At 40.9% G+C, this 23,910-nt stretch overlaps 2 protein-coding genes across 5 annotated transcripts; both read left to right on the top strand.

Annotated features, from left to right (window-relative positions):
• Positions 1–1,116: 1,116 nt before the first annotated feature.
• Positions 1,117–10,499, top strand: cyp27c1 (cytochrome P450, family 27, subfamily C, polypeptide 1). Its single transcript, XM_084932586.1, has 9 exons — positions 1,117–1,573; positions 2,550–2,740; positions 3,013–3,212; positions 3,540–3,749; positions 5,331–5,494; positions 7,608–7,774; positions 7,889–7,967; positions 8,192–8,395; positions 9,271–10,499. The coding sequence occupies exons 1-9, from the start codon at positions 1,283–1,285 to the stop codon at positions 9,406–9,408; spliced, it is 1,644 nt and encodes a 547-aa protein (XP_084788712.1). The 5' UTR covers positions 1,117–1,282; the 3' UTR covers positions 9,409–10,499.
• Positions 10,500–12,997: 2,498 nt separating this feature from the next.
• Positions 12,998–23,697, top strand: rbm26 (RNA binding motif protein 26). 4 transcript variants are annotated; one of them, XM_084931525.1, is made up of 22 exons: positions 12,998–13,499; positions 14,418–14,536; positions 14,647–14,765; positions 14,892–14,983; positions 15,083–15,342; positions 15,681–15,959; positions 16,078–16,320; positions 16,544–16,684; positions 16,795–16,935; positions 17,091–17,199; positions 17,315–17,471; positions 18,516–18,698; positions 19,191–19,289; positions 19,410–19,478; positions 19,564–19,668; positions 19,755–19,829; positions 20,011–20,178; positions 20,448–20,552; positions 20,704–20,907; positions 21,297–21,383; positions 21,543–21,656; positions 22,418–23,697. In XM_084931525.1, exons 1-22 carry the CDS (start codon positions 13,441–13,443, stop codon positions 22,505–22,507), a joined length of 3,018 nt encoding a protein of 1,005 aa, XP_084787651.1. In that variant the 5' UTR covers positions 12,998–13,440; the 3' UTR covers positions 22,508–23,697. The 4 variants fall into 4 exon arrangements, with proteins under 4 accessions (XP_084787651.1, XP_084786109.1, XP_084786838.1 ...); XM_084929983.1 differs by having other exon boundaries at positions 19,188–19,289; XM_084930712.1 differs by having other exon boundaries at positions 17,088–17,199.
• The last annotated feature ends 213 nt before the right edge of the window (positions 23,698–23,910 follow it).

Below are 23,910 nucleotides of genomic sequence, written 5' to 3'. Positions count from 1 at the left end.
AGACAAAGTCTCAGTCACAAAACGAAGCAGGACAATATGCAAAATCAGTTAGTAAATCTAAAGAAATCCAGTGAATACTCTTCTGGCAGCAATTAATGGTCACGATCGCACCCACTTGCTACAGAAGACATTATTTAATCTGACTAATTCATGATTGTGTAGCAATGTCCCCATGATTTCTTCTGAGAATGAATAAAGGGAATAAAGAAAACTCCATTTGGATAAAAGCCAGGCGTGGAGAGGAGGGGGATAATTCTTTCTTTGTTGGTGACTTGAAGATATTCCAAAAAGAACATCTAGAGCCTGATGCCTTGTCTAAGCTGCAAAAGGAGCGACTGTGGGAAAATATCCACCTCTGCCCACCCAACCTCTGCTGGAGCACAGGACACGTGTGCCTTGAATGGCTGTGTTTTTGGCATGGTCTTAATTGCTGATACTAAGCCTACAGATTTATGTCCTTCATTCTGAAACTCGCGCGATTGCTGGGACAGTCTGCATTAATAAGTGTTGCTCCTAAGTTTTTAAACATTTAAATTTTCTGAGAACGAATCAAATGTTTCCATTTGCTCAAATGCCACCTGGCACTCATATACCAGTTGTGTTCTCTGCAGGGTTTAGCCTGCCTGCAGGGTTCAAATGCAAAAACGCCTATAAATCTCATCCCTCTGTAAAGTCCAACTTTTGCAATCTGTCTGCACAAAGTTATATATAGTTTCTCATATTTTTCTTTGTTTTAAACACAACTTTTGGACTTGAACACAAAGCGCTTACACTTTTGTAAACAGCTGATGATTTGTGGGGCTCTCTCATGCGCTTACATCAGCAGTACGTGAGGTTTATTCTTTATTTGAGACGAATTTTCTGCAATCATGTGGCTTCTATCACATTATTTTGCGTGTGTGTGTGGGGGGCTGAGTGACGCGCACACCCTTGCGCTCGGAGGGAAGGCGGTGTGCGCAGTCACAGAGGATGATTGATTGGTGTGATGTAACGAACTTTTAGCACGTTGTACTGCGCCCATTTCCGAATAAAGAGTTATCCCTCCCTTCTTTTGAGGCGATCGTCCAATCCTCTTCTTCTGAGGTTGTACAAGCAACTATTTAAAAGCGATCCACGATACTGTCCTTGTCTAACATTTCACTACCACACAGGGAGTGTTGTGTTTGCACGAGCCAAGAGCGTACATTTTCTGCAGATGTGAAGTTACAAAAAAAGACTTTGCAAAAGGTTTTTATCACACATAGTTCTCGGTCACGCAAAGGCGGAAAAAAGCATCTCAACAATGGTAGTCTTCAAAAATTTCACGAAGATATGCTGGAAGAACTTTCAGAGCGACCAGTTGAATAAGCAGCTGTTCTACGTTGTGCGTTCCTTACACAAGTCAGCAGCCAGCGAGGCTTTGGGGATCTCTGCAACAGAAGAAGAGACCATGCCCAACAGGATGATCAAACCGGAGGAGGTCAGCGAGAAAACTCAAATCAAGACCCTGAACGACATGCCCGGACCGAACACCCTGTCCAACTTGATCGAGTTCTTTTGGAAGGACGGGTTTGGCAGAATCCATGAAATTCAGGTAATGGTGCTCAATCTTATGCTTCATTTTGTTCTTTTTTTTCATAGGTTAAAAAATAAATAAAAAATGTCTTGGCCTCGTATTCTCAGTGCTCAGCCAAATTTGTCACCTATGCGTAAAATGGCAATGTAGCGCACCAGGAGTCCGGACACTGGTCGACCTTCCGGTACAAGGCGAGAGTTTTGTAATCGTCCTACTGAGATGTGATGAGCTAACCCGCCCCCGTTTACTGCCAAAAATAATTTGCCCCCCATTTGTTTGAAATAATCGGGGGTAAATTATGGTTCAGTCGTGGTCGCGAGTGGACGCGCGCTGGCATTCCATTGGCAGTCCGTGGTCAGCTTCAGACTGTCCGTCTACCGTAAGAGACAGCCTGCCCGCAAATGGGGGCAGTCTGAAAAAATGTGTGGCACGACCGGTCGGTCCATCGGCCGGACCCAGAGAAAAGTGATGGGATAGTTTTAACTCACAAAGAGCTTAAGTTAAACAGAATCTTATCAACCAATCCACCGAGGCACCGCGTCCTCCACGTCCAGCGCCGTGCAGCTGTGATTTTGGAGTTCAGGGGAGCATGTCCGTGGGCAGAATACCTCCGCAAACTGCACAACCGCGGCAGCATAAATGAAAGCTTAATTAAGTGTCATCTTTCTAGGTTAATTGTTGGTAGTGAAATATGCTCGAGGTTACGTAATCGTTTCTAAATTTAGATCATTAAAACATTTTTTAAGTTGATGTGAACACTGGCAGTCTTCTTCAATAGCATCTGCAACTTGGTTTTATTTTTTTTATTATTTGAATGTTACACATTAACATTATTATACAAAAAAGGTCTTCAAAATAATCAGAACAATAAATAAGAAGTAGTTATCATTACGTTATGACAGGAGAGCAGTAAAATAAATTCAGTGCTGAAATTTATTAGTAAAATAATTTACAAATATCTCTAGAAATCCTGATTGTCACTGTTGCTTTCTAGATGGAGCACCGGAAGAAGTATGGAAAGATCTTCAAGTCTCGTTTTGGGCCCCAGCTGGTGGTCTCCATTGCAGATCGTGACATGGTGGCTCAGGTGCTGAGGGCAGAGGGGGTGGCCCCTCAGAGGGCTAACATGGATTCCTGGAAGGAGTACAGAGACATGAGAGGACGGGCCACTGGGCTCATCTCAGCGTGAGTCCCCTTCAGTGTTCAAACCATGAGTTTTGGCAACCTCAGGAAATAATACCTTGATCTGAGCAGATGTGTTGATTAGATTTCCATTACCCGTCCCTTAATGTATCTCCTAAATGTCCAGAATCATTTCACACTTCCATTTACTACTCAGTAGTCCACTTTAGCATCCAAAAAGCATCAGAACTTGCAGTTTTTCCATATGTCTCTGAATGACTCAAATAAGTGAATACAAGGGAATTTTAACTATCATTTTGTATCTTGTTTCCCAGTGAGGGAGAAGACTGGCTGAAGATGCGGAGCGTGCTCAGGCAGCTCATCATGCGACCCCGTGATGTCGCAGTCTTCTCTGATGATGTAAACGGCGTGGTGGACGACCTCATCCAGAGGGTGTACAGTCTGCGCACCCAGCAGCCGGATAGAGCAACTGTTCTCAATGTGAATGACCTCTTCTTTAAATATGCCATGGAAGGTTGGTACCAAGTTTGTAGATTATTGGCTGTGAAGCAAATACCAGTTGGTCAAAAAGGATTTATAAGTGGCTCAATGCAGGTGAAGCGTAGATGGCAGGAAAGAAAATCAATGAGACAAACTGAAATAACAGAAAAACTGCTATGAAGAGGTAACCAAGGGAGAAATTTATCAACCACGTTATTCACTTCTCTAAAATTTAGTCACCAATTTTCCATAGAAAGTTATTAAAGTGGCCCTGTACTAAAAAGTCAAAGCCACTGATGGATGCCAGTGTTAAACATCTTAGATTGGTAAAATTTCCTCTCTCGTACCTTCGTTTTTACAGGTGTGGCCGCTATTTTGTACGAATGCAGACTAGGATGTTTGGAAAATAATATTCCCCAGAAAACCCAGGACTACATCGCTGCACTGAACCTCATGTTCAGCTCCTTCAAGATGACCATGTATGCTGGAGCGATCCCCAAGTGGCTCCGACCCATTATCCCCAAACCATGGGAGGAGTTCTGTCTGTCCTGGGATGGTCTTTTCAAATTCAGTGAGTAAAGAAGACACAGTTTAGTTTCATACTTGTATGCTCTGCTGAACTGCCGGGACAGTGTTTTAGTCCAGAAGATGGTAACCCAGTAATTTCTTACTACATAAAAAGGATACTGGAACTAGGGCTGCCACAAACGATTATTTTTGATAGTCGACTAGTCACCGATTATTTTTGTGATTAGTCGACTAATCAGATCATGCATCCATTGGACGTAAAACGTACAGCTTATTGCACCAGCAGCATCTGCTCTCATATAACTATCATTAGCTTACAGCTTTAAGTGTTTAAGGTATGTGCTAACTAAAAATAAAGACAAGATGACAGTTTATTACATTTTAATGAAATTTGCAGATTGTTTCAGTGAAGCTTAAACTCAGGCGTCTGCTCCTTGCTATCTAAAATATAACAGGACTCCAGAGTATATTCTTGAGCATCTCACACTTCTAATAATCAGCTGTCTGCTTGATGTTTATTCAGCTGTGTAAAAACTATAACTTTAATCTCAGCCGAAACGATTTACTCAGGAACAAATAAAATACTGGAAAAAAGCCAAACAATAACATATTTAAGTTATTTAAGTGACTTATACATCATGTTTAACCTGAGTAGCGAAAGACAGCGGTGGGTTTGAAAACGATTTGCCGGGAGTCCGGTGTTCTCACGGCTCTAGTGAGCGTTAAACCCCGGCTAGCTATCTAGCTAGTGGGTAACAGACGTCTCCGAAAACGTCGGAGCGCTTTTGAAAATATGTGGTGTCTTGATAAACTCAGCAGATATTTGAGGTTTACACAGCTACATTCTCGCCTGAAAATATGTTAAATGTTTATTTTGTGACCCAGAAAGAGTAATAAGAGAAATATTAAAACTAACTAGCTGCCGCCATTGTTGGAAACTGAGCTGGACCTCGCTATGAATTCTGGGACACAGCTTCTTCTTCTTCGGGGTTTAACGGCAGCTGGCATCCTTGTACATGCAGTGCTGCCATCTTCTGTTTCAGTACGTTATTACACTCTTAAATCCTACTACTTATTCCTGCGTCTTTTGGGATCTTACAAAGCTTCAAACGACGCGTCGACTATTAAATTAGTCGTCGACGATTTTGATAGTCGACTTAATCGTGACTAGTCGACTAATCGTGGCAGCCCTAACTGGAACACAGGAAGGAGAGATTTCCTAAGTATATCCAGGCCTAATTTATGCTAAGACTTGTGGTACTCTTGTCTAAGACTTCAATTTCTTTTTAGAGTGACCACAAAGGCTGTTAATCAAGTTCTGCCTTGATGCCAGAACTTTTAGAAAGATCTAGTTTTTTTTTTTAGCTTTCCTATTTGGCTAATGCTTTCATTAAAACGCCAAGTAGTAGAGCTTGAAACCGGTAGTGCTCAATAGAAGGGAATGTTGATGTTGATTTGCATTTAAATCTCCACTGCTGTACCATTGGATAGTGAGAGTATGCAGGTCCATCTCTTACATAACCTACTCCTTTTTCTCTTGCTTTCCCTTCACTACCTTCCTTCACGACGACCCGCATTTTTTTCCCCCATTCATATCACCTTCTCTACCCCTCGTTAATCCCAGGCATTGTTCACGTCAATAAGAGGCTCTCGGAGATCAAGGCCCAGCTGGAGCGGGGAGAGGAGGTGAAGGGGGGACTGCTCACACACATGCTCATTACCAGGGAGATGAGCGTCGAGGAGATCTACGCTAACGTAACGGAGATGCTGCTGGCTGGGGTCGACACGGTGCGTGTGTGTTGTGATAAACATTGTGCAGAGAAGGGTTCGATGTATGTGAAGAGTTGCACATTTGTGTGTGTTTGCATCTGTGTGTGTGTGTGTGTGTGTGAGTGTCAGAGTCAGTGTTGAGTTTCAAAGGTTGGGTTTCTGGCGCCATGTCCATGCGTGTGAAGCTGTGCCAGCGTCAGGTCAGAGTAGTGTATCGGGGGGGTTACAGTTTCCCACTGACAAACTCGTTCTCACTCAGATTTAGTTTCTTGTCATTTGTCTCTGTCTGTTCAGTCAGCACAGGGGGCCTTTTGTCTTTTTTTTTTTTTTTTTTTTTTTTTAAATAACTAAGGCAGACATCTGTGTTCATGTTTCAACATTCAAACTTTTTGTATGCACTTGCAAATAATTAAGGCTGTGGGTTTAATGTCATCCACGGACCACTGTGGGGGGGTAACATGAATCTTTTATTGGCAGGCTAAAGAATACAGAAATTGGGACACAGGAAGGAGGCATTTTACACTGATTTTCTACCTCGCTGTAGTAGTGTTGGTGTACATGCATTTGCAACTGTATGCGCGCCTCGTGCACATGTTCCTAGTTATTGCCTAATTTGTTTGGGGTCCTGTCATATTAATAAGAATAACAGGGTAGAGTATTTTGTGTGGAGCTTGGGGCCACGGGATAAAAGGGTGTGTGTGTGTTTTGGTGAACTTGTTGAATCAGGCATGTCCTGGTAGGGGGTGCACTAAGCTCAGCCATTACCTGACCCCATGGTGCATTTTGCCTTTAGTTGGTACACACAAGAGCTGTCAAGTCACATTAGCCACAGCCAGAGTTATAGCACAGAGTGGGCAGAGGTGAGACCAGGGGGAGAATAAGGGGCTGGGTGGGAGTAAGGGGGGGTGATGGGGTGGATGGCATAATACTGAGGAAGACAAGGGATCAGGGTGTGAGATGGATGTTGGAAAATAAGGGGAAGATGGAGGGAATGGAAGGGGGAGAGGCCTCAGCCTTTTGAAAACTTTGCTTGGAGGAGCCTTTGTCATATGATTCCTCTCAGGCTGCATCTGAGGAGTTGCCAGTGTCTGTGCCAGCTGGGGCTGATTAAGAGCATGTTGGTTGCATGGAAAGAGGGTGCTAATGGAGAGGGAGGGGAGAATGCAAGAGCAGTGGGAAGGAACAACAGTGAAAAAGAATGGCAGGGTATATAAGGAGGGTATATTAGTTGGTCCACAGGGAGACACTAACCTTAGATTGGCCTTTAGAGTTATGGCAAAACCAGGGCTGAGGTCAAAAATGCACTGGGGGTGGATGGAGAAGGAGTGGGCTGGATCAACAAGGAAGACCCTCATTAAACAAATGAAAAGATGTAAATTTAGGAAAAGTGACGCATGACATTTTCATATCATTTGGTCAACCGCCCAGCTCACTGAAATAAAATGTCAGTGGATATAAGTCGGAAACAGGAAGTCGGGCCAACTGATCAGATAACTCATGAGTAATTGGAGTGATTTGGCAATAAAGGATGAACTGGAGGAAAAAAATCAAGTTGCATTGCTAATATGGACAGCAAAAATGTAAGAAGTCTGGAATGCATTAGCAGAAGGAGCCCATTGTGAAGTGAGATGAACAGAAGGATTTGCCAAGAACACAATGGAAATGTTAAAAGTTGTACAAGGCTAAACTTGTTTGGATTGGATTTCTGTTTGTGCAATATGGTAATAATCTCAGTCACGTTTTCATTTTTCTTGCTGTAATTGTTTGAAATGCCTTGCCAAAGCCAACTAAGGTCATTTAATCAAGGTACAGTGGGATAAGAATGGATCAGATGGGTGAGTGGTGTAAGACATGGGAGAATTGTTGGGAGCACAGCTGGTGGAGGGACCTTGATCATTTGCCCAGCATTTGGAATTGGGCCGCTTCTCCCTCAGATTCCCTTGCTGCTTCTCGGCACTTACGCAACATTATAGAAACTCTTATATCAGCTTGCACTGCAGTCAACTCTGCTGCAGAGCATCGAGGAAAGAAACAATATAGTCACAAATATAAAAACACTAGCACAATATTCATGAAATGCTCAATGTGTAAGCATATTTTTTAAATTTAAATTGACCATTTTCTGTTCTAGACATCCTTTACCCTGTCATGGGCCTGCTACCTGTTAGCACGACACCCTCATGTACAGCATCAAATCCACACAGAAATTAAAAAGACTCTGGAACCCGGAGCAGTCACCACAGCTGAGGACGTCTCTAACCTGCCGCTCATCAGAGGGCTGGTCAAAGAGACTCTCAGGTCAGTATGTATTATGTTTATCCTAGATCAAGACTTTGGTGTATATTGGTATTATAGCAATCTTTTCAGTCTTTGTGTGAATAACAGTCTTTGTATGTCCCACACTGTGATCAGGCTCTTTCCAGTTCTTCCAGGCAATGGACGGATCACCCAGGATGACTTGGTAGTTGGTGGATATTTCATCCCCAAAGGAGTAAGTGTGATGGTCACATTTCCACAGCAGACACGGGCACAAGAAAGTGTGACAATAAGAATTGGCTAAAACATTATAGTCAAACCAGATGTAACATGATACACTATTACTCAGGCATTTCTCTGTTCCTCCCTCATGTATGGACCCATGTACAATAGCCCAGCTGTTTTCATTACACAACCAACATTCTTCCCCTTTCTCTCTCGCTCTCTTTTTTTTAATAGACTCAGCTGGCCCTGTGCCACTACTCCACATCTCTGGAAGAAGAGAACTTTTCGGAGCCTTTAGACTTTCAACCAGCTCGCTGGATACGGAAAGATACCACAGATCGTGTTGACAACTTTGGCTCCATTCCCTTTGGCTATGGCATCAGGAGCTGCATTGGGAGGAGAATTGCAGAGTTGGAGATGCATTTAGCTCTCATAAGGGTAAGAGATTACTCTGCTTGTGGTGCTACACTTTCATTTAAAAATGTCCAGGGTTCTCAAAAAGGTTTTAAAAAGTCTGGAATACAATAAGATTTCAAAGACTCTAAAATCTGACGGGCCTCAGCGTTTTCTTTAAATTTTTTTGAGTGGGAAAAGATGTGTACTCCAACCAATAACAAAACAAAGACCCCATAACCACTAATGAAACCTCATCACGTTAGCTGAACACACCTATGTGAGCATGTGTATTGTCTTCTTTAATAATAAAAATATATATTTTTGTAAAATAATGTTAATTTAATTGGTAAGTACAATATGGATGGAAAATATCTTAAATGCCATTTTATATAATCCTAAAAACATCTTACAAGTAATTTATTTAAACCTACAGAACCCCAGCTGTCTTTAGCATTTCTCTCTTGCTCTCAGGCTCGTGCTGTGACAAGAGCACAGGGGGAAATGAAACTAAACTACAAATATTAATGTATCATACCGTTGCTCCATATTGTATTTTCCAAGTGTCTTGAGACAGTATGAACACAAATAGTAATTACTGATGCAAAATCAGAATAATGCAAAGCTTTGTCAAGACACTCCTGGAAAATTTGAATCATCATTGAGCACAAAAAATGCATTATCATTCAGTCTGACCTCCGCTTCCTCAGATCTACTGAGGAGTTTGTCGAAAGATGATTCATCCTTCACTTCTCTATATCACACACCTCATATTCCCTGTTTTTTTTTATTTATTTATTTTTTTAAATGATTATTCTCTTATTTTTATGGTTCTACATAAAAGTGTGCTCATGGATAATGTGACTACTAAATTAAGCTAACTTTGATGTCTGTTCTTTGTCTTTTTGCTCGCTGTGCAGCTCATTCAGAAGTTCCACATCTGCCTTTCTCCTCTCACTGCTGACATCAAAGCCAAAACCCACGGCCTGCTTTGCCCCAGTGCCCCCATCCACCTGCAGTTCATCGACCGGGAAGTGGACGCACTCTCTTCTCCGTGAAATCCGCTGTACTGTTGGAAGTTTTTAAACACTCTGCTTTTAGACACACTCTCCACTCCTATATTTTAGATTCTGAGCTGAGAATGAGGTTTTACTCAGGAATGAAATGTGTTCATTAGCGACTAGGACACAAATCCAGGACAAATATAAGCTGTAAGAATAACATTTGGACTGGAAATCCTCTTTTTTTGTTTTGTTTTTTGATTGTAACTACTTCCGTGATTCAATTAAATATGGAAAAATGAAACTGATCTCAATGAAAATCTTTACATACTCTGACTGTAGCCTCTTACACTATTGTGCATGTATGCATATAATGTGATCACAAATATTAATGCATGTAGACATTCTGTTTCCTCTGAGTTTGAGCTAGGGCAGCTGTGAATGTACTTAGCTTAGCTAAGTTAGCGTAGCTGTTTATAACAAGCTTTACTCAAAGACTGTGTTACGAACCAAATTTTGTTAATTTCTTTCCCTTTAAAACTAGCATCATTATTTTTTTTTATTTGATTATTTTATTTTTTTGCTTTAATTTCTAGTGAATAAGTGCATTCATATACCAAAAAGGCATTACATGACTTTAATCTGTGTACTGTATATCTCTGAAGTACTGACAAGAAATGGTTTAAAAGAGATTACCTTTTTTTTTTTTTTTTTTTTAAAAAAACAAAACAAACAAAACCATGGCAACTAGTTGAATTATCTCATGAGCTACAAGCAATAAATGTAAGTGCACATTTTCCATTAATCAATCCACTGCCTAAGTTTTCAGGGGTTTGGATCAAAGGATGTGGTTAGACTTTTTGGTTTGTTTGCTATTTGTGAGAAAGTCCTCACTCGCATATGTTTTATTGTTGGCATTTGTTGCTTTTGTTTGTTTTCGAGATGGAAAAAGGTATGTTACAGTACAGTTTGTTGGAAAAGAGAGAGGCAAGTTGTTTGCGTGCGTCAGCGTGAAGAATCTCACTGGTTGGCAATGAAGAAAAAACACTTTAATTTTTATCTGCTTTTTTGCCTCTGTATTTTTTTTTTTTTTTTGTTTTGTTGTTCCAGTGAAACTGGGAAACAATAAAATGATTTATTACAATAAACAGTGTTGTTGTTTTGGGCAATATTTTAATATACAGACACTTCAGAGTTTTATCTTTTAATTTATAGAAACAGAACAAATGATTAAACTGAGCTTTTTCACTGCAGTTTGTAAAGAACATGTAAAAGCTGCATGTTTGCATTGAATGACTGATATGACTAATAACTAGACTCTTCACATGACTCTATATACTACACCCAAGTATTCATGTTTGCACACATGTTTAGTTTTTTATAAATGTATTAGACCACCACCAACCAAACAGCTGCCCTAAATTAAAAATACTGGCCAAAATCATTTGTTTCTGTGATGGTTAATCCACTAGTATTTGCAAGCTTTTTAATCAGCCAGAGAAGAAGGAAAAAATAAGATAAAATTGAATTACAGATAAAAAGTAAATAAAATAAATGAATGACAGCAAGGAAAAAACAAAACACCCCCCCCCCCCCCCCCCACACACACACACACACACACATTAAGCAATAGTATCCAGATTTAAACTTTCAAAGTAAGTAAGAAAAGGTTGCCATATGTCATATAATTTCTGAGCCGAACCTTTTACAGTGTAGCGGATCTTTTCCAGCTGAGTAGAGTATTAGACTATAAACCATGTTATTGTATCATTTAAGATTATTTCTTATAAATCTAAGCTAATCAGCTAAGGTTTGCAGCTTTGTGAAACAAGCCCCGGCATGAGCTAATAGATTTAGAAATACTGATTTTGAATAACAGATTAAAATGAATGCTTTGATTGAAATCTAGAATTTCTTATTGTTAGTAAATGACCTGGACCCCTTGTCTGGGGCTCTCCTCAGCTCTTTCACGGTTTCCCCTCCATTGGTCTTCCTTGGACTCTTGCACTCTGGGGGTCTCTGGATGTCTGGAGTCTGGATCTCATCCATACCTGCTTCATGCCCTGTGGGACGGGGCTATGGCTCCCCACTCCCTCTGGCAGGTCGTTACATGATGAAACCTTTTGAATACAAGCGCGCTCATGCTCACAGGTGTACACACGGTGTTCACAGACACAAACTACACCTTTCTTGGCTGCTACCTCAAAGCACACTGTGCTCTGTCAATCTTACGTATATATGTGTATATATATATATATATATATATATATATATATGTATATATATATATATATATATATATATATATGTGTGTGTGTGTGTATTTTTTGCCCCCACACCTTTTTTCTTTCCCTCCCTCCCTCCCTCTCTTTCTTTCTCCCTCTCCTTTCCCCCAGTCATGTCTGTCCCGTATGTAACAACTGAAAATCAAATCGAATAAATAACAAAGGTCAATCAAATGGACCAATACGGCAAGGCTGGGATGGTCCACTTGGCATAGTAAATCTGTTGAGCATCTTTCTTGGCCTTCAGGCAACAATTCTGATGGCAAAAGAACCAAACGGGACAGGCAGAGAAACCCCCCCCCCCCTTCCCAAAACAAAACAAAAAAAGTAAATGACCTGGAAACAATCATGTTAATCTTGAACAAGTAAGCAAGGTTTTTGATCCTGATTAATGTTTACTTCGTTGAAGTGAACTGAAAATAAACTAACCAGCTTCCTGTCAATCTACCACTCAGGTCCATTAAACAACCTATTTGTGTGTAGCTATGTCATGAGGGACATGTTTTGCTAAATATGTTGCACAGTCTTGGATCTGATGCCTGTATACTGTGTGTTCCCGTCCATCTAAGATCTAGAATCTGGAAGATAACTTAGATCAGCATATATTTACTGATGTGGATTAATTTCTGTATGGCATCAAAGATGAAGAGCACAAAATCAGACGTGATGTCTTGCACAAAGCTAAACGCTATTTGTCTTGGCCCTGGTTGTGCAACACTGGGAGCAATGTGGTGTGCCTCGATGCTCGGGGAAGGAGGGCATTCCGGTTCACCATTTTTATCCACATTTCTTCCCTTGTTAGCAACTGTGTTACAGCCATCTTATGGCCAGTCTCCTCCTCATTTTCAAACTGACTGTCAGACTCTAATTAGGAGGTTTTACTTTGTCAAAGAGTCTAGCCTTCCTGTACTGAAGGGAAAAATGTGTAGGAATATTGTAGGGGACAGGTGTAGGTGCTTGTAGTCAAACAATGTTGGGACGTTGTGTGGAAAAAGCAGGAGCAGAAGGACGAAGCACAAACACACCCCCATCACTCCACACACACAGTAGGGCATGGAGGAGGAGAAGAGAGTGAAGGGACACAGCACCTACCCACGAGTCTAGTGGACCACATGTGCAATATAAATATGCAGGGGTGGGGAGGTGCAGAGTGAAGTAAGTGGAAACTTGTTATTGTCTATGTTGTGAAAGTGAACCACAGGCAAGGAAGTTGAGCTTGGAATAATAATAATAAATTGCATATTTCTTTCGTTTGGGACACACTGAAAACAAAACACAGCGGTTAAATGAGCAGAAATTTCGCACTTTCTACGTCGACGGACACTGCTCTCAGAATTGCCCTCTCGCGATTTTTCGAGAATTTTTCCAACGAGAATTCAACCGGAAGTAAATAGTATTCATGGCATAGTAACCACTAGTGAGAGGGGACGAAATAGCAATTTAAGCGCGGATGCTATTTAATTCATCGAACTGAAATCGCTTGTAAACTTCAGAGTTAGCAGCTTCAGCGTTAAGAGGCAACAGACCTCCCTCCACCACCGGCGTTTCGATAATAAACACAGCAGAAGGGTGGCGGGATTGTGCAGCACGCTCGGGGCCTGGAAAGACGTGTGCTAGCCCAGCCAACGTTACGCTGCGTTAACGCGGCAGTCAAGCTAACGTCACGTTTAGCATCACAGTCTGTCCACTGAAGCTGCTAGTTTCACCAGCTAATGTCAGCTGTGCTTTTACACAGATAAACAGCATCAGCCCCGATTAGCTTTAACTGTGGCGGTGGTCGAGGGAAGGCTCCTTTGGATCTAAGATGATCATTGAAAACCTCGATGCCTTGAAAACATGGCTGTCTGAAACCCTCGAGCCCATGTAAGTATGGTTAGCCATTAGCCAAAAGGCTCTAGTAAATTTAGTTTAATCGGAGTTACACAAACTACCTAAATGAATGGGGGCTTGAAAGAATAAATTTTGCTCCAGTAAAGGTCCCGTTGCTTTGACATTTTACTGAAGTAAAAATTCATTTTGGTTGCGAAAAAAGTTGCCAAATTAAAATGTACTCCGAGTAAACATAATGTTTTGCGCCTTTAAAAGGGTAAGGGAGAGGAAAAGCTGTTACATGGTAATAATGTGGTGATAATATGGTGGTTAACCATGTCCTATAATTTAACAGACATGATTAGAACATTCTTAGTCTACGAAAAAGTGTCCTTAATATACGAAACAGTACTAAGTCCCTTTTGCTTAAACTCTGCTGCATGTGCAAAATACCACTGGTCAAATATATAATTATATAACTGCTTTTCTCAGTACAGCCAGCCTAGAAATAACCATATTAAATAACAAAACTGTCACACTGTGTCCCCAAACTTGATTCAGCAACATTAAAAATGCACGTCACATAACCAAGCAGCTTTATAAAGAACGATAAGGAAATGTAATAAATCAAGGCAGCACAGAGTTGCAAATAATATATTGTTAACTCTTAATTTCTGGTATCACTTACAAGAAAAGCTAAACAAAGTACTAACTGAGCCAGTTATTTATTTATGTTATTTAAGCTTTAAATGAGCCAGAACCAATAACATTTCCTACCAACAACAGCAAAGCTACTGCCTGCTTTTGTGGTGTATTGTAAATTCAGTGGATACAGTTAGTTAACTCACCTGCATTTTGCAGCTTTCATAAATGACTGTGTCCACCCAACACGTATTGTCACAGACAAATTGTCTGGTTTTAAAAGGAAATCTTTTTCATGTGTTATATGAATTTCTTTCTTAACGATTGCAGCTGTGATGCAGACCCTTCTGCGCTCGCCAAGTATGTTGTTGCGTTGGTGAAGAAGGACAAAAGTGAAAAGGAACTTAAAGCCCTTTGTATAGACCAGCTGGATGTATTTCTTCAGAAAGGTAATTATTAAAGCTTTATTTTCCAAGCCCCATTACTTTTATCATGTGATCCTGAATGTTATTTGACTCTGGTTTAAAATATTATTCTATGACTTTTTTTTTCTTTCCAGAAACCCAGCCATTTGTGGATAAGCTGTTTGAAGCCGTTAACAACAAAAGCTACCTCCCACAGCTTGAGCAGCCACCCTCTGTGATCAAAGTTGAGAAAGAAGAGCAGAAGAAAGATGAGGTTATCTTCTTTTAATGTCAAGAATTTCAAACAGCCTGAGTACCCAAAGATTATTAACATCATTTAAATGCACACTTGCTAAACAGTATGAGCAACCAGTTTAAATAGGCACCTTTTTTTGTTCAGGCAAATCGTGAAGACGAACGAGACAAGAAATTTTTGCGACGCCTGAATCACAGCCCCCCACAATCAAGTTCTCGCTACGGCAGAGACAGCAGGTGTGTGCATTTGCCTGTTCTCATTTAGAAAAAACAAAACAAAAACAATGTCAACATGTGTTTTTCACTCATTGTTTTTAAAAAAATATATATTTTCAGGAGAGGAGATGACCGCAAGCGAGACGATCGCTCCAGGAAGAGGGATTATGATCGCAACCCGCCGAGAAGGGACTCTTACCGTGAACGCTACAATCGCAGAAGAGGCCGCAGCCGCAGTTACAGTCGTAGTCGTAGCCGAAGCAGGAGCTGGAGCAAAGACCGTATCCGAGACCGTGACAGAGACAGGGATAGAGACAGGGATCGAGATCGCACCAGGAGCCGGTCCCTCAGCAGAACTCGGTCGAGAAGCAGGAGTCGAGGTAAGAACTTGATTAACTCAGGTTGTAAAAATATCAGTATTTTTCTTTTTAATGTGCGAACATGCCAACTTCATTACAGATCTTAGAACATCTTATTTTTCCTGGAGATGTATTTTTTTGGTATAGGTGTGTATTTCCTCTGGCATGAATTTACCTAATCTTAAGAATTCAATAGGATTTCCTGAATAGTTCACTGTATATGATGATCTACCAGTGCTGAGCAGTTAAAGAGAAAAAGGATCAAACTAAAAACTGTGTACCTGATGCACAGGTCTGATTTGTCACTTTAGTATATGTGTTAGTGATTTAAAGCCATGTGGCCTTTCTTTTCTCTCTAGAACGAGACTCTGGAAAGTTGAAGTATGATCATGAACGAGGGGACAGGTCAGAGAGTGGTGATGGATATACCCCAGCTGCTCTTGTCTCCACTGCAACCACTTCACACTTCCCTGTGCCAACACTGAGCAGCACTATTACAGTCATTGCTCCCACACATCATCATAGCAACAACACCACAGAGAGCTGGTCAGACTTCCGTCCCGAGCACCCTATGGATCGGGTCCCTTTCAACAGGGGGCCTCCCCCTCAACAGAGAAATCGATGCCGTGACTATGACGGTAAGGACAGCTGATATTAAATATATATATATATAAAAAAAAGATATTAAATGTGTTCTGTTTTGTTCTTGGACGTTGTATATTTGCTTGTTCTACAAAGCTCTGTTTCCTTTTGCAGAAAAGGGATTCTGCATGCAGGGGGATCTGTGTCCTTTCGATCACGGAAGTGATCCCGTTGTAGTGGAGGATGTCAATTTGCCCAGTATGTTGCCCTTCCAACCTCCACCAATTCCAGGTGTGGAGCCACCACCACCTCCAGGCCTCCCACCACCACCGCCTCTCATGAACCCACCACCTGTGAACCTTCGTCCACCTGTGCCCCCTCCAGGTGCCCTTCCACCTAGCCTCCCACCTGTTGCAGGTAGAGATTCAGATAATAATTGTTGTATTTCCTTTTTTTTTGCTGACACTTTGATTCAAGGTTTTAAAAAGTACTAATAGGTTGAATTAGCATTAAAGCAATTTTAAAGTTTAGGGACTTTTTTAAGTCATGAAATAAATTCTTTATGCTTAAAACTACAAAGTGATATATCGCTACAGAAAAAGGCTATCTAAGATGTTAACTCTTGCTTTATCTGGCACAGGCCCCCCTCCTCCTCTTCCTCCACTGCAACCAGCAGGCATGGATGGTCCTCCCAATTCCATCACCAGCTCCGTTCCCACCATTGTCACCTCTGGGATGCGCTCCTCGCTTCCACCACTCTCAAGGCCACTCTTCAACTCTGGTAATGTCTCTAATCTCTTATGTAGTCTATATAATTTTAGATTCATAAATTGGTTGCTGTACTTTACCCCAGTATTTTATGAGCTAAATGATCCTCTCTCTGCTGATCAGATCACTATGACACAGATGTGTACAATCCCGAGGCCCCCAGCATCACCAATACTTCCAGGCAGATCTATCGTCACCGGGTCAATGCCCAGAGACCCAACCTGATTGGTCTCACTATGGGGGAGGTCGATCAGCCACACAGAGGTATTTTAAACCATTTGAACTTTGAAAAGACTGTCCTCAGTTATATATGCATTTCATCTACTGCAATCAGAAGTGTTTCTCTAGACTTGTATTCTCCTTTTATGAGCCACATGTGTTGGTCTCAGAAATTAACCTATCAGTATTTGTTCCAGCAGACAAGATTCCCAACAACAGTATGAGAATTGTCATGGAATCTGATTCGAGGAAGAGACCCGCTCCCTCTCATGATGGAGGGCTGCCCACCAAGAAACCTTGGTTTGACAAGTAAGAAACACTTTGTTTTGGTTTGTATTTTTTCTATAGTATGTAACAACAGCACATGTAAAGAGGGGTATAATTTGACACATGTGAATTGGTTAATTTTCTCCTCTCTGCTCAGAATCAACTTTAACAAACCTAACCACCAGAGCTGCCACAAAAGGGCTCAGTTCCCTCCTAACTCCAAGCTGCTTGTTCGGCAAATTCCCCCCGAGCTCAACAACATCAGCAAACTCAACGAGCATTTCAGCAAGTTTGGAACCATCGTCAACCTGCAGGTCAGTTCCCGGATATGGATGTCCCGTCTTTGATCATCGTTGGTTATTAACACGTGTAACCACAGTATAGCGCAATCATATATGCTGTTCAGTTGGTGATTGATGTGTGAACAGTATGCATGCATGGATCTGGTATTAAAAGGTTAAAGAGTCACACGTTTGTCTAGTGGTTTAGATTAATCTTCTAGGTTGTCTTTTAGAAATAAAATATAAAATTATGCCATAAAGCTATTTGAGTAACATGATTTGCAACAGCTCTGGTCCAACATAAATCTGACTGGCAATATCAATAAAGATATCACATGTCAAAATAAGAGATTGACTGCTAAGGTATCTTCAAAAACAACTGCGTACTCTTACAAAATACATTGATGTAGTTTTAGGCTTTGAAGGATTGGACAGTGAATGGTAAACATAATGACTCTTGGGATGATCAGGTGGAACTAACACCATGTAACTGCTCTTGTGTCCGTTTAGGAATCAAATAATGTTGATTTAACTCTTTATCTCATAAAGATGACTTTTGATAGCTTCCCCTCTACCCTTAACGACAAGTTTTGACACCTCAGTATATATCAATCAAGACGTTTCCTGGAAGCAGCATAGGCAGAAACTACCCTCGCTAACTTCTAATGCACACCGAATTATTTTGTTTTATAAGGAGGCCTGAAGTATAATGGAAACCACTCACTACATCTTGAAAGCCTAGTAGGGCTTTCAAGATGTAAAGAGTTAAAATTTCAGAGTCCGATAAAGCCCCTCGTTGTGTTATCAGGTTTGTCTGCAAGAAAACTGACTTTGATCATGTCTACGTGCTACTGTTAAGGCAAATATCCAGATATTGGCTTTAAGCTGCTATATTTCTGTAAGTTCAGCTAAAGCTGAAGATAAATCTGTGTCATGAGTGAAGCTGATGTTTGCGAGTGACTTAGCTGACCACAGCTCATCACACACACATTGTTATCCCCTTGAGTGACCGTGGTTTTCAGATTGTAATGTGTTGTCCTCTGTCTGTTTTAAAAATGGTTTTAAATGTTTTTACAGGTGGCCTACCAGAGTGACCCTGAGGGGGCACTGATACAGTTTTCCTCTCCTGATGAGGCAAAGCGGGCCATGCAAAGCACTGAGGCGGTTCTCAACAACCGTTTCATCAGGGTACACTGGTTTCGTGAGGATGGAAACGATGCCCAGGGCCAGTCTCAGTTACAGCAGCAGTTACAGCCACAGGTAGCCACTGTTAAAGTCAGCCGTCTCTCATAACAGGCTTTTGCAGACTGTTATCTTTACACAAGCAACTGCTTTTCCTCTAATTTTCTTTAAAATAGGAGGCACTTGCAAACCAGTGGATTCATTGTGATTACAGATTCACAGTAATACAAGTTCCTCTAACTTCATCAGCTTAAACAAGAACACTGCCATAAATTCACAGCCAATGTTAATCTTTTAAGGTGTGAAATGTATTTCCTGCTTTAAGGGTATGTTTTGATAATTTGCAAGAACTAGACACTGTGTCACATTGTCTTCTCTTGGCTCTCTTTTTGCAATGTAGAAAACTCGGCGGCTGTAGTACCTGTCATTTCTGCACGTACAGCACAAAGAACTTGTTTTGCTGTCTAAAAAAATTAATGCAGCGGAGGCAAATCTGGAAGAGGGACAGCCTATTTATCCGTTAAAATGCCTTCCATTTCACAATTGTACACCGTCTTTGTTTTTCAGCAGCCTCCAGCCACTTCCCTGAAGCAGTCTGTCAAAGACCGTCTGGGACCCATGCTGCCCCAGAATTCAGGGCCCGGTCAGGAATCCAGCGCAGCCTCACAGGTGTGTGTAGGCGGTCTTGCTGAGGATGTGTTTTGTTGCGTGTACTTGTCAAAATTTGCCCAAGGTCTGTATAAACATTTCCCCCCTTTTTGACCCCCTCCCCACACCCCTTTTGTGCAGAATCCCACTAAGCTGTCAGTGAAGGATCGTCTAGGCTTCTGTACAAAACCAGCAGCTCCAATTGAAAAAGTAAGTCTCCACTCTGTGTTCAGAAGTCTTTGCGTCCCTTTTAAAATGTTCTCCTTCTCTTGCAAATGTAATTGTTTTCTCTCAGTTTCAGGTGTGTTCAACATCCATGGGACTCACAAAGACTGTGTACAATCCTGCTGTCCTGAAGACAGCACAAAGGACCTCAGAGGAAGCTTTGAAGAAGAAACAGGTGAGAAATGGATGGAAATTTGGAGGGGCAGTGATTTATAAGTCGAGCAAAAAAACTGCATTCAATCCCCATTTTTAATTACACAGGAAGCTCTAAAACTGCAGCAAGATGTGAGGAAGAAGAAGCAGGAAATATTGGAGAAGCACATTGAAACACAAAAGGTAAGATGCAGAAGGAATAAAGGCTTCTGTTGCTCAGTGTTAATTTGCATAGATTTGGATGATTTGAGTAAGATTATTATGGGTTTTTTTTAACATTTATTTTCACCTCAAGTGTAATTATTCAAATATGGAGACATCAGCAAATGTTAAACTTGTACTTCTCTGCTTATGTCTGCTGCAGCTCCTGATATCCAAACTTGAGAAGAACAAATCAATGAAGGCAGAGGATAAAGCCAAGATCATGGAAACTTTGGACATGTTAACCAAGAGCATCACCAAACTGCAAGAGGAGATAAAATTAATCTCAAGCAACAGCAACCCACTGCGGATAGCAAAAAGCAAGGCCCAGGTAGTGTTACCTAAAAGAAGAAATACACCGATATGGTCAAACAAAAGCCAACTGATAAGAACCTGATGGATTATTATTGATTTGATCTTGATTTCAGTGATTGAGTTTTTTCTCTCCTTTTTCTTCTAGTATATCACAGAAAATGGTTGTAACTTGCTGTTGCTGTTAGATTCTCCTACACTTGATATATTTGCTTGTTTTCTGATTTAATTTAAAATTCTAGTTGATGGCCAGCATTTATTTTTTATTAAATCTGCTTTCACTCACAGGCACAGAAAGAACTGCTGGATGCACAGCTGGATCTGTATAAGAAGACTCAGGCTGGAGAGGACACAGCCCTGTTGAAGATCAAATATACCCAGCTGCAAATTGAGGTATTGAATTAAAAAAAAGAAAGAGGGCAAGCTTGAAACCATGTATAAAAATGTAGCCACTTGAGGGCAGACTTGTTCTTGGAATTTCAAATGATGAAACAAAATCTCCACTCCAGCTGTGTTCTGATTTGCTCTGATTGTTTTCTTTCAGGCAGCTAAACGGGGGCTGCTGTCACCAGGGCGAGGCCGGGGTGTCCATCCTCGGGGCCGCGGTGCCGTCAGGGCTCGGGGAAGGGGCTCTAGGGGGCGAGGAAGAGGTGTGCCGCTGCACGCAGTCGTGGATCATCGACCAAGAGCGCTGAAAATTTCTGGTTTCAACGACACAGACCGCATAGATTTGCTACCACACTTTGCTGTAAGTCAACCTAAAACGGAAAAAACAGACATTTGATAGCAGCCGCTGTGCTGTGTAACAGTGTAAAATGACAGGATGTTAGTTTTACGTTTGATGAGCATACAGTGCTCATCTAAAGATAATCATCTTATTTTCCTATACATTTAAGAGAAGATATTAAAAATATTGACACTGTTTAGTCTATAGCTGTGTTATATAAGGTGTAAAAAATATTCCATATTCATAATTTCCAGTGGGCTTAACACTGTCTACACTGGTTCCTCTGCATTTTAAACCAACTGTAGGTTAACAGCAGGCCACGTTGCTGGTTTGTTAGGAACATTTTCCTCACTGTTGTGATGTATTCGTTTGTTCAATGACCAAAATGCTTTGCTTTCCCAATCCTGTAGCAATTTGGAGAAATTGAAGATTGCCGGATTGATGAGGGTAACCTGTCCGCGGTCATCACGTACAAGACGAGAGCGGAAGCAGAGCAGGTGATGCACTTTAACATTCAAACAGTGAAATGTCTCTTTCATTTTTTTCTGCATTATGGCTCGTCCTTGGATTAGCAAGGATAAGGCACAAAGACCAGCAGCTAAGCCTGATGTTGACACCTGCCCCCCCTCTGTCTGCTTTATGTTGTCCACCTGCAGGCGGCTCTTCACGGAGTGAAATTTAATAACCAGACTTTGCGCCTGGCTTGGCATAAGCCTGTCACCACTCTCACTACTGCGGATGCTGACGAAGCAGAACCAGAGGAAGATGAGGTTTGTGGATGTTTCTCACCTTGCCTTAGTGTTGGCACTGTTGATTCAGTGTGGGGGATTTTCTGACACGTGAGTCACGAGGAGAGCATTAGACTTATTTCTTCCTCATGCTGCTATTAAATCCACTTGGAAATATTTTCTTTAGTGAGGACGTTTTTAGATGTGCTCATCTCAGTAAAACTTATCAAATATGTTTCTTGTATTTAACATCCACAAGGGGGAGCTCTTACACATCAATGCAGGAACTGTACTAGGATTGTACTGATCAGCCAAAATATTAAAACCAGCTGCTTCATATTGCATCCCATCACCCCTACTCTCTCCCATACTTAACCCATCATGGCACTGGGCTACATTGGCAATAGATTCAATGGCAATGGCAATTTGTGGATCAGGACTTCCAGTCCATACCAACACTCCTCGGCCCAGCTGACATCATTTTGGACGTTTCTGGGGATGAAAAAATGTTGTTGTAGATGTCACGCTTCTGACTGCCCAGGGTTTCCCATCAGAGTATTGCATTTTCACTAGATGATCGTTGTTGATTCACTTTATCTGTTTGTGGTTTTAATATTGTGGCTGATCACACTGATCTGTGCTGGTCAGTGAATTTCGCACAGCCCCTCATACCTTGATTACTCTCAGATGGAGAATTTAGTTTGTCTTAGGACCTTTTTAGAAAGAAACAGATGTGTTGTGGAGTTTTCTGCACTTTTTAAGCACGTGTAGTAATCTCAGTTTCTTTTCTTCTGTCCTATTAGTACCCAGAAGAGTCTCTAAGCGATGATGCGCTGTTGGCGGACGACGATGAGGAAGAAGACGACAACGAGCCTCGCCCCTGGCGTAGATGAGGCTCACTCAGATGTTTTTTTGTTTGTTTGTTTTCTTTTCTTCCTCTGGTTACACTGGTGTGGAGGACAAGTGGACCTTTAGAGAAGATTTCAATGCTTGCTTATAAATCAGCAAGACACATTTCACTTTGGCTAGATGTGTTTTTTTCCCCTAGAATTGCTGTAACTGGCAGAAAAACCATGTACAAGTTTAATGAATTTCATTGTGTATACCAGATGCAACAGTGCTGATTTTTTTTTATTGCTCTTAATGTAGACAGTTTTTTCTTTCTTATTTGGGTTCACAGAATACAATTAGTTTGTTGGGACATATGACAGCTGATCACTGAAAGACACATTTTTTTGAGTTCCTAAAAATAAAAAAAGCTGTGTTATAATTTAAACCAATGACAGTAGCTTTTGCAGAATAGTGTTAGGTTGACTGGTTTAAACGCTTGTGTGTAAATATTTTATGAATGAGTTTAAGTGATTTGTATGAAAGCTTGGCTTCTAAGTTCTTTGCTTTACTTTGGATTGTACAAAAAAAATAAAGAATTGAAATGGTCTAAAACATGCTGCCAAAAAAAAAAAAAAAAAAATCCCTCCCCCGTTTCCCAAAATAAAAAAAACAAAACAATTGGCAGTGGGGAAAAAAAGAAAGCAGCCAAAAAAAGAGCTGAAAAAAGACCATTTCAAAAAACAAAAAACCCTTCATCTTCACCTAAGAGCAAACTTCCTAAAAGAAACCAAACAAACTCAACAGCTTTAACTGGAACTGGTAAGTGCCATGTAGCACCAAATGGCATATAAAGGTAAGGCAGACATCATGCTGTATATCTGTTTTTGCAAAAAAAAAAACAAAAAAAATTTGGAAACTGATTCAATCTAAAAATGTTTTTTTTTTTTTTGTAGGAGCTGTCAGTGTGCTGCAGCTTCAACACATCCTTCTCTAAGAAGCGTCAACATTTTACGCTAATCTTGTCATGTTGTATCGACTGTATCAGTCTTTATTTGGTGCCAAGCTCAATGTGATGCTGTATTAAAATACAGAAATATTTTATAAATTGGGGATTGATTATTGTGCGACATTAAGATATATGCAAAAAGTTCGAGTTTGAGAGAACTTTGTTTACATCGCACACTGCTGTGCTGTTTGTAACTGGAGTAATTGTTGTGTTTAAGAATTGAATACAACAGTATTAAGTAACAGTTTTGTTTTCTGTAATGATGCATCATTTTGATGAAACAGCCTTGTGAATCTGTGTAATAGCTTAGTGTTGACATTACGTGTAATTCTGGATTTTGTTCTTGTACCAAAAAACTTTCAGAGCAGTCGTCTGTTCCACTTGAGGTTTTTGTGCTTTTTGTTAAATGAAGAGCCTGTTACTGATAGTAGCAGTCAAATGCAGGTATCCATTTAAACC

This window comes from Perissodus microlepis, chromosome 1 (assembly GCF_051167445.1).
Source record: "Perissodus microlepis isolate ML-2025 ecotype Zambia chromosome 1, ASM5116744v1, whole genome shotgun sequence".
In the NCBI taxonomy this organism is placed as follows: domain Eukaryota; kingdom Metazoa; phylum Chordata; class Actinopteri; order Cichliformes; family Cichlidae; genus Perissodus; species Perissodus microlepis.
This window is presented reverse-complemented; position numbering and strand designations above follow the sequence as displayed.

Coding starts and splice junctions, on each gene's coding strand:
- cyp27c1 (XM_084932586.1), top strand. CDS start 1,283: ATGGTAGTCTTCAAAAATTTCACGAAGATATGCTGGAAGAACTTTCAG. Junction 2,741..3,012: donor GCCACTGGGCTCATCTCAGC/GTGAGTCCCCTT, acceptor CTTGTTTCCCAG/TGAGGGAGAAGACTGGCTGA. Junction 7,775..7,888: donor CTGGTCAAAGAGACTCTCAG/GTCAGTATGTAT, acceptor CACTGTGATCAG/GCTCTTTCCAGTTCTTCCAG.
- rbm26 (XM_084929366.1), top strand. CDS start 13,441: ATGATCATTGAAAACCTCGATGCCTTGAAAACATGGCTGTCTGAAACC. Junction 16,936..17,087: donor GGTCGATCAGCCACACAGAG/GTATTTTAAACC, acceptor TATTTGTTCCAG/CAGACAAGATTCCCAACAAC. Junction 17,200..17,314: donor AAGAAACCTTGGTTTGACAA/GTAAGAAACACT, acceptor CTCTCTGCTCAG/AATCAACTTTAACAAACCTA.